Consider the following 14,731-nt stretch of genomic DNA (forward strand, 5'->3'; position numbering starts at 1 on the left):
GCAGCCCATGGCCCCACAGGGGTGTCCATGTCACCGCTGGCCACTCATCTGTGAGAGGTGCTTCTCTGCACGGGCGGGGAGTGTGTGGGGAGCCCCTCGCAGGGCCAGTCTGAAACCTCCCTGCGAAACCTTCTGCACTTGGGCTCACCACCCCAGTGACCGATACACAGCGGGAAGCAATCAAGTCCCCACCCCATCAGAGATCTGGAAAAGGGGTGAGAGGCCTGCGGGCATCTCTGAGAAGCTCGTCCACTCCCGGCCCCACCGTGTGGGAGGAGCACAGTGTGTTCACAGCTCGATTACCGAATGACTAAACCCCGCTTGTCTGGGGGCCCCAGTGGAGGGAGAAGCATCCTCAGCCTGAGCTGTGTGGTTGGGCTGCAGGCCCCCGAGTGCTCCTCAGCACCCAGCAGAACAGCTCCCTCACGCAGCAGAGTGCCTGACGCGGACCAGCAGGGGCCGGATTCTCTCTTTTAAGAGGTTGGGATGGCACGTAAGGCGATTTCGAGAGCCCTCACTCTGCTCCCAGCCTGTCGCAGCCAGAGCCTCCCGGGCCCTCGGTGGCTCACAGACCGGGCTCTGCCGTTGCTTTCTAGCCGAATTCAGACCAAAAGAGACAGTACACACCAATGCTAAAGTGACAGCAGTTACAGGAATGTGGCTGGCCGTGACAGGCCCAGTGAGAGCCCAGAGATTCTGCAGGTTAGTGCAACATTTCACTTACTTGTCTATGTTTTATTCTCTTTCACTCAATAGAACAGAATCTTTGCATTTCCAAGGAGGGATGAAACAGCTGCCGCCTCCCTCTGTCCCCAGCACCCAGGCAGCAGGCCTCTCCCGGAGGGTCTGCCTCTCAGGCTGCTGTAGGCTGGGGGCTCCAGGAGATGGGCATTTGGCAAGCACGCTCCAGGGGCAAGGGGAGGAAGGTGCCTGACCCCTCTCTGGCCCGCCGCACGGCCAGGACCCTCCGCTGGCTCTCTTTGGTATCTCAGAAAACAGTGGCAGCCCCGCCCTGGCCATGCTCTGGGCCACGTGTGGCACCCGGTCCTGGCACCTCCCCGGAGGGCGGGCTGCTCCCACGAGGCCTCTCCTTGGCTGCGGGCCTGCAGCCAGCCGGCGGGCGGGGGCGTGCTGCCCGGGGCGGGGTGAGGCCCGCTGCAGTGGCCCCAGCTCATTTCTTGTAGTGATTGGGGGCATCCGCAAAGGCAAACTTCAGGCGGTAGGCCTCGGCCAGCAGCAGGCTGATGTCCTCATCGCCCCAGTGGGCTGTGGGCAGATTCTGGAGGAAGAGCAGCAGCTCCTGTGGGGAGAGGGACAAGCCAGGTCAGAGGGGGTGACCACAGTGGGGGGCTGCAGACCAGGGCGCCCCTCCGCGGGAACCCTGAGAAAACACACCCAGCCAGCAGCGGGGGTCAGCCAGAATCGTGCCCCCTCCCTACTGGACCCCAACAGGCCCCGCAGCCAGGAGAAAGCCCCAGACCCTGGAGACGACACCTGCTGGGATGCTGAGGGCCCCGCCGCTCCAGTGCTGCAGGGCTGTGACCTCATCTCGCTGACTCTCCCCAGCACTCCAGGGTCCAGGCATGGGTGCAGTGGGCATGGCCACGGGTGTGCCCCTCGGCCCAGGAGCCTCCCACTCCCCCGGTCCCGCTCACCCCAGACTCCACAGAATAGGAAGTAGTGCCACCCCCCCGGACATCTCAGGTACAGGTTTCTGCACATCCAGTGCCACTCCTCCAGCACCAGCTCCTTCCGCAGGGACCCTGGCACGCACTGTGGGCAGGCGCACACCAGCCACACCCCGGGTGGGGACACAGGGCAGGCAGACACCGGGCAGCCCTCGTTAGTGCCACCCACTCGATTCTCAGTGTTTCCAGGGAAGACCAGGCTGGAGCCCCTCTGCTGCCCCAGCCCACCCACCCTGCAGCTGGGCCGAGTCTCAGCTCGGTGGGCTGACCACTGAGCCCACCCTCACAGGACACAGGGACTGCCTTGTAAGCTCACGGTTTAGAAGGCAGGGCGAGGGACACAGAAGAGACAGTGACTCACTAAGCCGCGGCTGAAGAGGGTGTTGGGAAGGAGAGGTATGTGTGAGACTCAGGCCCACAGCCCGACCTTCGTGCCTGCAAACCAGCCCCTCCCAACGGACCACGGCCACAGCCAGAGCAGCCGGCGACCCCACCAAGGACAGGGGCTTCGGGGGAGTGCAGGCCCCGGCAACCAGAGGGGTTTGGCAGGAATGGGGTGGGCTCAGAGGGCTGTGTGGCCAGGACAGCCTCCTGGAACAGGGGTCTCGGAAGAGGAGGAATGGGGGCCTGGAGCCAAGGCCAGAGTCCCACTCAGGAAGCGGGGAGAACTCATCTAGGGAGGGCCTCACACTGCTCCGATGGCACTGCGGGCTCTGGGCCTAGGGAACTTGGCCCCCGGGCCCTCCCCCATCTCATCCCGTCCAGAAGCTGGGCCTGGGGAAGTCAGGAGGGTGTCTGGGGCTCTAAGGGTGCCGGTGCTGTCCCTGCCCAGCTCCTAGCAGGTGACAAGTGACAGAGGGCATCACACTTGGGTTGCCCCCCGCTGCCTGCCTGGAAAAGGAGTGGCCCAGCAAGACTCAGGGACCCAGGCCCCACCTGCAGCAGTTCATCGCCTCTGTCCACGGAGCTTCCCGCTCCCGTGAGGCTGGCACGGCGCCACCACAGGGCGAGTGGGGCTCTGTGTTCACACCCCTGGCCCTCTCTCACCGTGTGGCCTTGTGCAACTGACCTCCCCTCTCTGAGCAAAGCTCCCCTTTATCTGTCGATGGGGGACGCTGAGCTGTCCAGCACAGAGCCCGGCCTCTGAGGGCACTCAGGGCACAGACTCGGAAGCCAGGCCTGGGCTGGCCACGGGCCGTCTCGGGGCCTTGGGCTCCTCATCTGTAAAAGGGGGTCCCAGCTCCCAGCTGGGGCCGTCAGTGCCTGGCACACAGCCCCGTGTCAAGTCTGTGTCCCCACGCTTACCTCCCACCATCCCAGGGGTCCCTCCCAACCCCTGAATCATGAGCCACGCACCGGGACTCTCCTTCGATGCTGTCGCACTGTCGCTGCCTTCCCCCTTCCTCAATCCCATTTCCTTTTCCATTTTGGATACTTTCTGGGGGCCTTTAAATTGAATTCACGGAGCAAATTTCACTGGCAGAATGTCCCCAGGGACATATCAACATCAATCTGCTGTCTTTCACCATTAGATGCAACTTACACGGGTGCCAATCCAATTCTGAGCAGGTCGTAAATAAATACCTTTGGTTTTATTTTTAATCCACTTCGCTTCATATTATCATGACCTCGCTACTTGCAAGGTGAGAAGCAATACCCTCCCATTACGGTAACTCACCGACTCCTCTGCACACTCAATTTCAGAATCTAATTTAGTCCCCCAGGTTCACTGGATGGAGAGAGAATAGAAATGCCCAGTGCTTCACAGCCGGCAATGCTCAAGAAGGAAAATCTATGTGGGTGACCTTTACGGGAGGCAAAGAACACAGCCAAACACGTCCTTAAATACAGATCTCTTTTTTAAAAAGGCCTGTCTTATTTATGCACTGGGCAGAGCTGTCTCCGACCCGGGACCCATGGCACATTTATTAGCCGTGAGCTGTTCTGCATCATCCACATCATTCGGGTAAAGGGCCGTTGCTCACGAAGCCGTCCCTGGGTCACGTCACAGGGGATCCGGCTCTCCCCAGGATGAGTCCTGGCGATGCAATGGCAGGAGGGAGCGGCTGAGACGGGGCCCATCAATGGCTCAGGCAGCAAACTGTAGAGGGCAATTTAGTTTTTATCTTGACTTTTCCATAAATAATGCTATGACGTTAGAGGATATAAAAATTAAAGGAAGGTTTGCTCACGGCACTGACGCCGTAAGAAATCAAAGATGAGTGAGGTCCCTGTAGTTGGTCCCAGGTCCCCTTATCCATGTGACACACCACCACGCAGCACACACCACACAGCAAGAGATCACCTTGGTTTCCTGCCTCCTGCCTGTCACCATCAGCCTTCTGTTATGCACATTCTTCCATACTGACACACACTTTCCGCAGTGGTCAGTGAAGGACTGTAGGCAAAAGAACCCAACCCCGCCTGCACGGCCTGGAGGGCAGCAGTCCTCAGCCCTGCCCACACATCAGAACCACACAGGGAGCTTTGGAACCTGCTAGCGCCCCAGCCCACGGCAGGGCAGCAGCCCAGAATCCCAGCAGTGGGGCCTGGACAGACGTTACCATCCAGCTCTCGGTATAATGGGCAGTTTCGACTGTCTTCTGGCCACACTGGATATGACATGATGAGCGCGCAGACGGCAGCGGGTCTTCCGTCACCAGCAACGGTGGAGCCTGGACTCACACGGCCTCGAGGCAGGCGAAGGGACTGTTAAAGCTCCCGGTGAGGGGGATGCAGAGTGAAGGTCGGGGGAGCCCTGAGCTGGGTTGTTCCCAACAGCTTACACCATAAACAACACTGCAGGGGACATCTTCAGATAGAAATCTTCTTGCTGCAGGTTTCTGCCTCTCGGGAGGTTCCAAGAGGTGAGCCTTCTAACGCTCAAGAGCAAATACTGTTATGGCTTGGGGTCCTTCTTGCCCAAAAGGCCTCACTTTTCCAGAGAGTCAGACGAACTACGCAGCCATCTGCAAACTATGATTATCTTTGCGTGCGTACACCCTTCCACAAAGGAGGAAACGGGGACGCATCAGTGTCCTTGGGATCCAGGAAAGTGGGCAGCGGGTGCCCCCCAGGGCCCCAGAGTTCTCTGTTTGGTCAGCCCCTTGCAGAGGCTCACAGGAGCTTGGGCGGCAGGGAGGTGGGGCAGAAAGACCACAGCTCAGACGCCAGAGGACGTGGGTCCCAGGCCCGGCCTCACTGCCACCCTGACCCCACAGAACCCTGCAGGTGCATCCTTGGTGTGCTTGCTCACCTACGCCACAGGGTGATCTGTCTCCTCTGCGATGTCAGTGGGTCCACGCGTCCCCAAATAAAGCATGTGGTGCAATCAGTGAACAGTTGCTCAGGCAGCACGGTGGGTCAGCTAAAAGCACGCACACACTTTTAAACGACGCTAAACCGCCAGGGTTCAAATCCCAGTCCCGCACTGATCAGCTGTGAGTGACGCCCTGGGTGATCAGTTTCCTCATCTGTAAATGGGGATAATAACGTCCCTCCCTCACTGGGTTGTCACTATGTGCAAAGTGCCCCGACAGTGCCAGAATATAAAGAGCACAAGGTAAGCGTCCCCCGATGCTGCTGTTCCTCAGTTACTACTATCCTGATTACCGTCCGTGGTGGTAGTAATAATCGCAGTGATAGTAGCAGCATTCGTTGCTGAATAAACTATCATCTGTGGGGAATGCCAGACAGTTTAGCAAACAAATTTAACAAGAAGTCGCACTCTCACTGGACAGCACGTGGGGAGGAGTGATGACATCTTATTCTCCCACTGAGATACCTGGCAGGTTCAGGCAAACGTCCGAGGAAGGAAACGCACCACACGTGTCGACCAATGGCTTTCGGTGGGATCCCAACCCAGGGAGCGCCCGAGCCCATGTGACCGTGCCGCGTCTGGTCACTTCAAGAGGCTGCCAAGGAACCAGGGAGGATGCTGCTTTTTAATCTCTTTGGACTGGATCTTCAAATTCCAACGTCAGATACAAAATGCACTGTATATGTAATTTAAAGTATTCCCAAAGAATTGACAGGAGCGTGAGCTGTTCAGTGCATAAAACAGAAAGGCTCAGCCATCATTCTACCTGCCTCTGTGCCAGGACGACATCACCGAGCGGCGTCAGGGCATGCGGTCCCCTCACACGCGGGGTCGGGGGTCACTCTTGACTGCCTGGGCGGTGCTCTGCAAAGCGCATGGCCTCATCCAAACCTCACAACAGCCCCACAGACCCCGCGTGCAGGTGACGGACCCAGGGTCGCAGGGAGCGAGGCGCCCGCCCAGGTCCACAGGGCTCTGTGCTCCAGAAACACACTTCTTGCTAGGTGAAAGTTAAACGCCCTCCCTGGACAACAGGAGGCCAGTCTGCCTGCTGAAGACATGCAGTGACTGGACAGCACCCTGTCACGGTGCAATCAGTTCATCTCGCTGGAACGGCGAGTCAGGACGCGCTGGAACGGAAGCGGAGAGAACAGAACCCCATAGGGGCACACAGTCCTGTCTTCATTCGTTGGTCTGTTTGTTCATTTGGTAAGGACACACCGAGGATGGCAGGGCGTTGTTCTGCACTCCAGGCATGAGGCAGCAGAAACCAGGCAGCTCTACCCTCCGGGGCTCACCTGCAGGGTGTACGTGTGCCAGCGTGTGGAGGTGGGTGTCAGGCGACAGACTCAGATACTCGAATATGAAATAGACAATATTCAGTCCTGCACGGAGAGTTACAACCGGGAGTGTGACTGGCTGGCTGCTCTCAACGTGGCCTTCCTGGTCCGCCCGTCCACTACGGGGGTCTCCATGGAGACGTGTGTCCTACGAGAACACATTCTAGATCTCAAACACTTAGTCTGAGCAAAAGATTGTAACATTTCTTAATAATTTTTATATTGATTACAGGCTGAAAGATAATATTTTGGATGTACTGGGTGAAATAAGATATTAACATTAATTTCGCCTGTTTTTTCCCATTTCTACGAGGCTACCAGGAAATGTAAGGTTTCCCGCCTGGCAGGCGTCACACTCTACTGGAAGGCACTGCTCCTCTGCTCCAAGGGACACCAAGAATGCTGCCCCCTACTCCGCCTGCCCCAACCTGGGGTGGCCCGGCCTGTGCTTCCCCCTGGGAGCCTCTGGCAGAGAGAAGGCACCGGAAGCCTCCCCAGGCAGTGGGGAGGGTGTGAGCTCACGTCGATGCCTGTTCCTCATGCAGCAGACGGCACACAAGCCAGCTTAAAGGCTGCTCAAGACAGGAGTTTACAAATCGCCAACGCATAGCGATGAATAAATTAATCGCCGACGGGGCTACAGAGGCCACCTGCCGACTCTTGCTCTTGGCTCCCTTTAAGTGAGAAAGAAGAAACAGGAGTCACGACACTGACACACCAGTCAGGGGGCAGGCCTAATTGGTTTAATTCACTTTTCCGTCCACGTTCCGATGCTCAATTTGTGCAGCTCGGCTAGAACACCCAACTGCTGGGAGTGCCCCGGCCGTCTGTGGAAGGACGGCCCCGGTGCTCCCTGGGGAGGCCGCTGGGGACACTCAGGGTCTGGGGGAGCACGGCAGCAGCAGGGGGCTCTTGGTGGACAGGCCTCAGGCATTTCCCCCAACTCGTTAGTCCTTCAGGTGAGGAGACTGAGGCGCGGAGAGGATGGAAGCCCTGCCCCAGGGCCCTGGGTGGCTTGGCACCCAGGCAGCAGACACGCCTGTCTCAGCAGTGCTGGCTGAGGTCACAGCACAGCGGCCGGGAGCCCTGGAAGTCAAGGGCCTCCTCTGTGAGGTGGGGACAAACAGGAGCCACCTCCAGGCTGTGAGGGTAAGAAAGTCAGCGACTTGGAGCCGTGCTCGGTGCAGAGACAGCGCTCCGGGAAGGCGCCCTATTGTTCCATCCTCACCATCATCATCATCGTCCTGTTTACACGTGTGGCGCCCTGGGCAAGTTACTGACACCTCCACGGAGGCAACAGGGCAGCTCCTTCCAGGGCTGTGGTGAGGACCAAAGGAGTCAGTACACACATGCTCAGCATGATGCCCAGGACGTGGGAGCTCGCCACCATCCCCACCACGACTGTCCCCACCTCCCCCACCGCTGCCATCCCCACCACCACCACCATCCTCGTCATGGTCGTGGCCTGGCTGCCAGGAACCCCAGACAACCGAGTGTGGTGAGCACACTTCACAGCAGCCGCGGCCGGAATCTGCACAGCACCTGCACCCAGACCTGCCCTGTGCTTAGCTGGATGCTGACACTCTCCCTTCTGCGACGGAAGTGCTGGTCTGGGCCCGCTCTGGCTTGACTCCAGCTCCCACCCTCCCCTGCCTGTGGGCAGCTCCTCGGCTCTCGTCCCATCTGCCCACCTGGGAACAGTCACCATGGACCACGTGCTCCACAGGTCAAGGGTCATGGTCCCAGCCCAAATCCACCACCCCTGAGAGCCGGTGGAGGGATGGGTCATTGGTATTCCTGCCTGTGCAGGATCTGCTGGGGTTTGACTCCATATATTCAACATAAAATACCGTTCTTGGAAAGTACATGTGTAAAACAGAAGATAAGAAAGCAGCCGAGATTAAATTATACCAGCAAGGGTCTGCGGCGTCTGCGGGCAGCGCTGACGGCATGGGGAATTCTAATGATTCGGTGCTCCTGGCCAGGCCTCGCTGGGCGTCCCCGGGGGTGGGGGTGACGGGGCCGGCACGGTGTGATGAGTGTGGAGGTAGGATGCACTTTGTTTTTTCTGGAATCGTGCCATTAGTATCCTGCCCATGGTCTCCTGTTTCTGGACCTCCCTCGCTATCTGCTCCCTCTGCCAGAGCTTGTCACTCAGTGCTCAGCCCACCTGGCCCCGGGGGAGACTTTACCCTGGCGACAGTGCAGGCCCTGCCCCAAGTGTCCCCACGGCCATACAGCAGGGTGTGTGGGAGCAGGCTGAGTCCTGTTCCCTGGCCTGTGGCCACCCCGGACAAGGAAACACATGAACCTTGGGGTGTCAGCACTCATGAGAAGTGAGACTGTTTTCCTGAGGTGGACCGCTGTTATTGGTGTTATGGACGTGGTCCTGATGCTGTGCGGCCAGGCTAGGAGGAGACAGGAAGACGTCCCCATACCCCACCCTCCCGCGCTCTGTGTCCAGTGATACAAGACGCGCATGAGGAAAAGAACCCCGTCAATCAGGACGGTGCAGCAGCGAGGCTGCCGTTTCAGAGCCAGGAAGGAGTCTTGAAGTCAAGACTCTACACGCTCCAGCAGAGTGCAGGCTCCGCTGGGCACTGCACTGTGTTCCCAGCCTCAGGACACCGGCACAGCGGTCAGCAGAGTCCACAGCTGGCCCCTGCCCTCCTCTCCCATGTCCCTCCTCTATCCTGTCTCTCATGCTGTCTCAGACTCCCCCAGTGACTACGGGCTGGCCCTTTCCTGTTGCCAACTGCTCCTTCTTCTGGGTAACTCCAGTTCATCTTTGAAGACTCAGTGAGAATTAGCAATACTTATCAACCCCTTTAGACGTAGCACGAATGACCCCTGCCCACCACTGATATTGGAACCTGAGGCCTTTTGTTTCAGTCTCCTAAGAACGATTTTTCCAAGGTTCACAGACTGACCGTGTGAAAAGGAATTAACTTAAAAATGGCTCAGGGAGCAGCCGTGGTCCGTCCTGGAAGGCAGAAGAGCATGAAGACTGACCAGGCTCCTCTTGGGGGTGCTGAACTCCCATGGCCATGGGGTCCTTGAGGGAGGAGAGTGGGCAGCTGGGGGATTTTCCTGCCTGGAATCTTGCAGCCATTCTTGAGGCCAAAGCCCTGATTTTCCTGTGGGACACTCCTTCCCTTTGCACGCCCAGGCCCTATGGCTCGGCCTGGGGAGGTGGGGGCATGGAAGAATTAGGAAGTGAACCTGTCAAGACATAAAAGACTAAAAGATTCAGATTTCAGACATCTCAAAGTAATGAAGTAACGAGGTGACTCCAACAAAAATTCCTGTATTTTGATACAAACAGGCCAGCGGCTCAGGGCTGCCGAGGGCCTGAGCTTGTGGGCCGGCAGCCCAGGGCACGCCTACCTCATTGACCTAGACAGCAGCATCCCCTTCTCCAGCGTGTACCTGGGCAGCCAGGCTGCGTGACTCCCATAACAACAGGAAAGCCCGGGCCTGGCCCTGACGCCCCACTGGACACTGGTCTGGAATCAGGCTCCAGGAAATGACAACAAGTGTGTCCTTCGTAAAGCTCTGTGCTGGGGACAGAGTCAACTAGAAATCAAGCACCTGCCAGGTGCTCACACTGGTTCCAGACTCAAGCCTCCCTGGGCTCCAGTCCGCACTCAGGCAGCATTGCTCCTGCTCACAGCAGCGCTCGGAGCCCACTTTCTCCCGCACGTCAGGTTTCAGGCACCAAGTGTGTGAGTGGAGGAAACACCTAGGCCTACAGAAGGGGAAGGAGCGGATGGAAAATGAAAACTACATCAAGGGGCGACTCTCCTCAGCCTGGGTGGGTGTGGATGTGTGTGTCTGTGATGTGAGTGGTGAGGGGGGGTATGTGATGTGCAGAGCCGATTTCTCTACGATTCTAGAGACATCCACAACAGAAGTCAGCAAACACTGAGCACTTGGCGCACGGGCACCCGGTCAGTGAGGGGCCGGGGGTGGGGCATGGAGGTGGGCAGGGCTCACCTCTGGGCAAAGCACCTGACTTGGAAGTCCAGCCCATCACAGGAGCACAGCAGGAGAACCTTCCTCACCCCATAAAAGTGGGATTGGGGCTGGAGGTCACCTCCCACCCACAGTGGGACACCCCCAGACGTGCTCTGCATCTGGAGTGCACGCTCTCTCTACGTCGCTGGGACAAGCTGCCGCCCCACAAGAGTCCTGGCCCTGCCCGGCCCCCTGCAAGGAAGGCGACCGGGACATGGGAAAAGAGATGACAGCCACACCATCTCACCTGCAGACCCGTGGCGACTGAAAAGTGTACTCGTCCGAGGGTCAGCAAGCGGTGCCGGGTGGTCAGTAAGGAAGACGGCATGGTCCACCCACCCCACTGGGCGCTGGACATAGCATGTACAGGGAGAAACGCGTGAGAAGGTCACTGTGCGCTGTCTGTGGTCCTGAAAACTAGGACCAGCCCGCGAGTCCAGTCCAGAGAACAGCAAGGAATGGCAGTGTCACGTGAGGGCCACCACGCAGCAGTGAGGGTAGCAGTCAGCTCAGAGACCTCACAGTGGGCAAAGGGGGCAAGCTCCGCGACGATATGCAAACTACCTCCACATGCTGCCTGGGGGAGCCTAAAGCCAGGTGCGTGAATAACGAACACCAAAGCCAAGAAACCAAGAAGGTGGGGCTCCGAGAGGAAGGCGTGTGTGACAGACACTAGGGTCTGGGAGAGCTAAGTGGGGCTTACTCAGCGTGATGCTTTCCCAGCAGGTGTGACAGCGCACAGTGAAGAGCAAACAGGAGCCCAGGGAGGAGACAGAACCCCCCATGGGAAGTGGGATGCCCCCCAGCAGGACACAACCTTGTAGCCCACCTTGGTCTCCCACACAGCTGGGTCATCCCCCACCCCTCCGTCCTTGCTCAGGCCCAGCCCCACTGTCAGCCTCCCAGGAAGGTGCTGAACACAGCCCTCCACTCGACTCTGCAGGAGCGGCCATGCTGTGGATGCCCCTGAGGACAGAGGGCCTGTGACCAGGACAAGGGGAAGGAGGGCAGATGGATGGAACACGGAGCTGCCAGCAGCAGGAGAGAGGACCTGGGGGGCTGGAAGCAGGGCACTGGCTCCCAGGAGGCTGCAGAGAGGGCAGCTGGCCAGCTGGGTGAGGGCACTCAGGCCAATTCACCAGGTGACACCAAGGCAGCACACGGGAGGAGGGCAGAGAAGGACCCCCCACCCCCCAGAAGTGGAGAGGGAGAAGAGCAGCAGGACCACCCTTACCTCTCCCCTGCTGCCCGGCCCACCTCCTCAGGTAAGGGTGGCACCTGGGCCACTGGGTCCATGAACGTTCCAGGGTGGTCCTGCCCATCAGTGGTCAACAAGGCAGCTGCCTTGTCTCTGGCATTCCCTTTGCGCCAAGCACCATGCTACATGTTGACCTTTACAACCAATCCTGGGGGGCTCCCACACCCCCTACGTCTATGCCCAATCCTAGGGGCCTCCCACACCCTGCCCCGGTCTACAACCTATCCTAGAGGGCTTCCAACATTCACTGTGTCTACAACCAATCCTGTGGGCTGCCCTCCCAAGATCTGAACCTGGCCAACACATGACCCTGCCTCTCTGAGAGGCCGAGCACTCAGGGGGGACTGCCCCTCTCAAATGAATCCCCACTCTCCCCTTGGAACCTAGAAGGCCACCTCACAGGAATCCTGCAGCCCTGGACTGGTGGTCAGGCATCCAAGGCTCCGACCAGGTCCCAGCTTGGCCACTGCCTGTCAGCCTTCCTTCTAGAGCTGACCAGAGAATGAGATCACTGGAGGCTCCATGGGGTGGATGGGAGCAGGGCTGAAGGCTACCTGAGGGTGGTGTGTCTGGGGGGCACACCTGACAAACCGTGTCTCTGTCTCACTCCCACCCCTCGGTGCCTGGGCAGCAGCCACAGCCGGGGGAGGGGCCCAGAGAGCCTGGTAAGAAAATTGCCTATGAAAAGTTCATTCTTATTTGTCTTATTTTAACCATTCTATCACACTCGACACCCTTTTAGCCAGTAGATCAAAGAATACAGAACACAACCTGATGCACAGCGGACATGAAAGTAACCACACATGAAGGTGAGGCCATACTGCCCACTCCTCCCTCCCCAGGGACGGGCACTCGGGGGTCTTACTCACCAAGTCCATTTCTGCATCCCCATCAGACTCTGTGGAACGACCCCGTGCCCAAGAAGAGAGACGCCCTGCTCCTTCAAGCATGGCGGCTGCACTGTGATGTCCTTACGGCCATGGGGGAGGTGCGCTGGCTTTAACGCCTTCCAAGAGGGGATGAGTGGCTGGGCGGCGCCCCACTCGCCTCAGTGTGGGCCCTGGTCCTGGCCCTGGGCCGTCCCCGAGGCTGCTTCCCGCCTCGCTCCCTCCCCTCTCCTCCCAGGTCATCCTGTGACAGCTGATTTCTTTGACAATCCAGTTATTAGTTTGAAAATCTTGTCAAGTTCTGGACCAAACTAGGGCTAAAAATAGAAGGATGGTGACAGCTGGCTGGGATGGATGGCCAGCTGCCAGGCTGGCCGACTCACTGGTGACAGCCCTTCCAGAGGTGGAAAATAGAAGGTGACACTGCGATGGAGCGATCTTCTGAGGAGCCTCTGATGGCTCAGGGAGGTATGCTCTCCTTGTAATTAATTTCATGTTTCTTTTCCAAAAAAAGGAATTCTAAAGAGAAAAACACTTTTAGGTACTGAGAACATGAGCCTGGCAGGAGCGCCCCAGTCGAGCTAGCCTTCTGTTTCGTGTCTCTGCACACGGCTGAGGGACATGTGCCTGGCACACAGAGAATATCTGAAATCCTGCTATGGCAACGAGAGCCAGCTTCATCCTCTAAGGACCTTCTGCTTTGTGGGATTTGGGGCCAGCGGCCAGTCACAGATAGGGCCATGGAGACGTCGTCTGGAGGCACCCCTCGAGAAGGGCCTGCTGGGGAAGGATGCCCACTTAAAGGAGGAGGCCGCAGCCCCGCATTTATCTATAAGGCAGCAGAGCCACCCTTAGTGACGGCGCCGTGGGGAAGGCAGGGGAGTCGGGTGGCCACGCCAGCTCGTTAGCTCAGAGCAATCAGCAGAGGGCGCGGAGGGGAGCAGGAAGGGAGCACTCGCGGCTGCAGCGGGCAGTGGCCCTGGCAGCCTGGACCCCAGGGACCTGTCCGAGCAGGCCTCACTTCCCGTCTAACAGGGCTGCAGTCTGCACCTGCCCCACAGTTCTGGGGGCACTGCCCACACAGGCCAGCAGCAGCTCCCATAGCCGCGGACAGGCTGGAGGGACAGGCACAGGGCCAGGGACAGACAATGTCAGCCCGAGGGGCCTCGCTGCCTTGAGGGGCCCAGGGCTCCCCACATCTGGTCCTGTTCACCGCACCCAATGCCCCCAGTGCAGTGATCCCTGTTGACCCTCCGCCTTCCTGAGGCCCCTCATCCCACCTCGCCTGCAGCTCACCGCCAACAGCCCTGGCCACACTTCCAGCCTCCCTGGCGACCCTTCCTTCTGCCAGGCCTTTCAGCACTGAGTGCCAGGTTTTCTCGGGCCCTGCAGCCCTCCCCAAGGATGTCCTCCGGGCCCAGAGTCACACCTGTGTCCCCACCCCCCACGACCTCTCCCTGAACTCCAGCCTTGCATGTCCTATGGCCTCCTGCACACTTGAATGCCCCTCACCTCCTCGCTCCTCGCCTCCACAAGCATGTCTACAGGCATCTCAAACTGCACGTATCCCCACTGCACTGCCCCTGCCCCCCCTCAGCCCTCCCCTCCTTGGGGCACACACCACCTGTGCTCCAGGAAAGCATCACTAAGGGGTGCACGCTCCCCGACTGCTCCTCCCTCTCTGACACGCAGCCCCGTCCAGCCCATCTTTTCAGCCCAACTCCAACTAGGCTCAAACCTGCACTCCTCACCTTGCCCACACGGGCACCCCGGCCCACCGCCATCCTGTGGTGGACAACTCCACGGCCCTCACTGGTTTCCTGCCCTGCCCCCACAATCCATCACCCACACAGCAGCAACACTGGCTTCCTCCTAAAAGAGCAGCATCCCCCACCTCACTCTACTCTGCTCTCTGAAGCCACCTACGGGTTTCCTCTCGTGCAAGGACTAGAACCCAAACTCACAAGCCAAGGCTCTCCTCTTCCCATAATCAACACCAACATTCAGTTCCTCCTCCCGCCCGGCCCAGAGAGCGTCCCCTGCCTTGTCACATGGCTCACTTCTTTTACTCCTTCAGATCTCAAGTGCCACCTCAGAGAACCTATCCCACCACCCGGCCTGAGCACCAAGATGCGCTGCAAACCAGACAAAGTCCTCTCGCTCCCTCAGAGAGTTCACCTTCCTTCTGGAGAAAGACCGTAAATAAGAAATTCATCTCTAAG

The 14,731-nt window shown here is 58.7% G+C and overlaps 1 protein-coding gene across 2 annotated transcripts in view; it reads right to left on the reverse strand.

The window, feature by feature from the left end:
* Positions 1-703: 703 nt before the first annotated feature.
* TBC1D22A (TBC1 domain family member 22A) overlaps positions 704-14,731 on the reverse strand; it is a 347,433-nt gene continuing 333,405 nt past the window's right edge. For both annotated transcript variants that reach the window (XM_058568130.1, XM_058568127.1), the window contains one exon: positions 704-1,300. In XM_058568130.1, the coding sequence (XP_058424113.1) occupies positions 1,172-1,300 (129 nt within the window). In that variant the 3' untranslated portion in view covers positions 704-1,171. The remainder of the gene's footprint in view (positions 1,301-14,731) is intronic.

The sequence above is a fragment of the Diceros bicornis genome, chromosome 25, assembly GCF_020826845.1.
Source record: "Diceros bicornis minor isolate mBicDic1 chromosome 25, mDicBic1.mat.cur, whole genome shotgun sequence".
NCBI classification, from domain to species: Eukaryota; Metazoa; Chordata; class Mammalia; order Perissodactyla; family Rhinocerotidae; genus Diceros; species Diceros bicornis.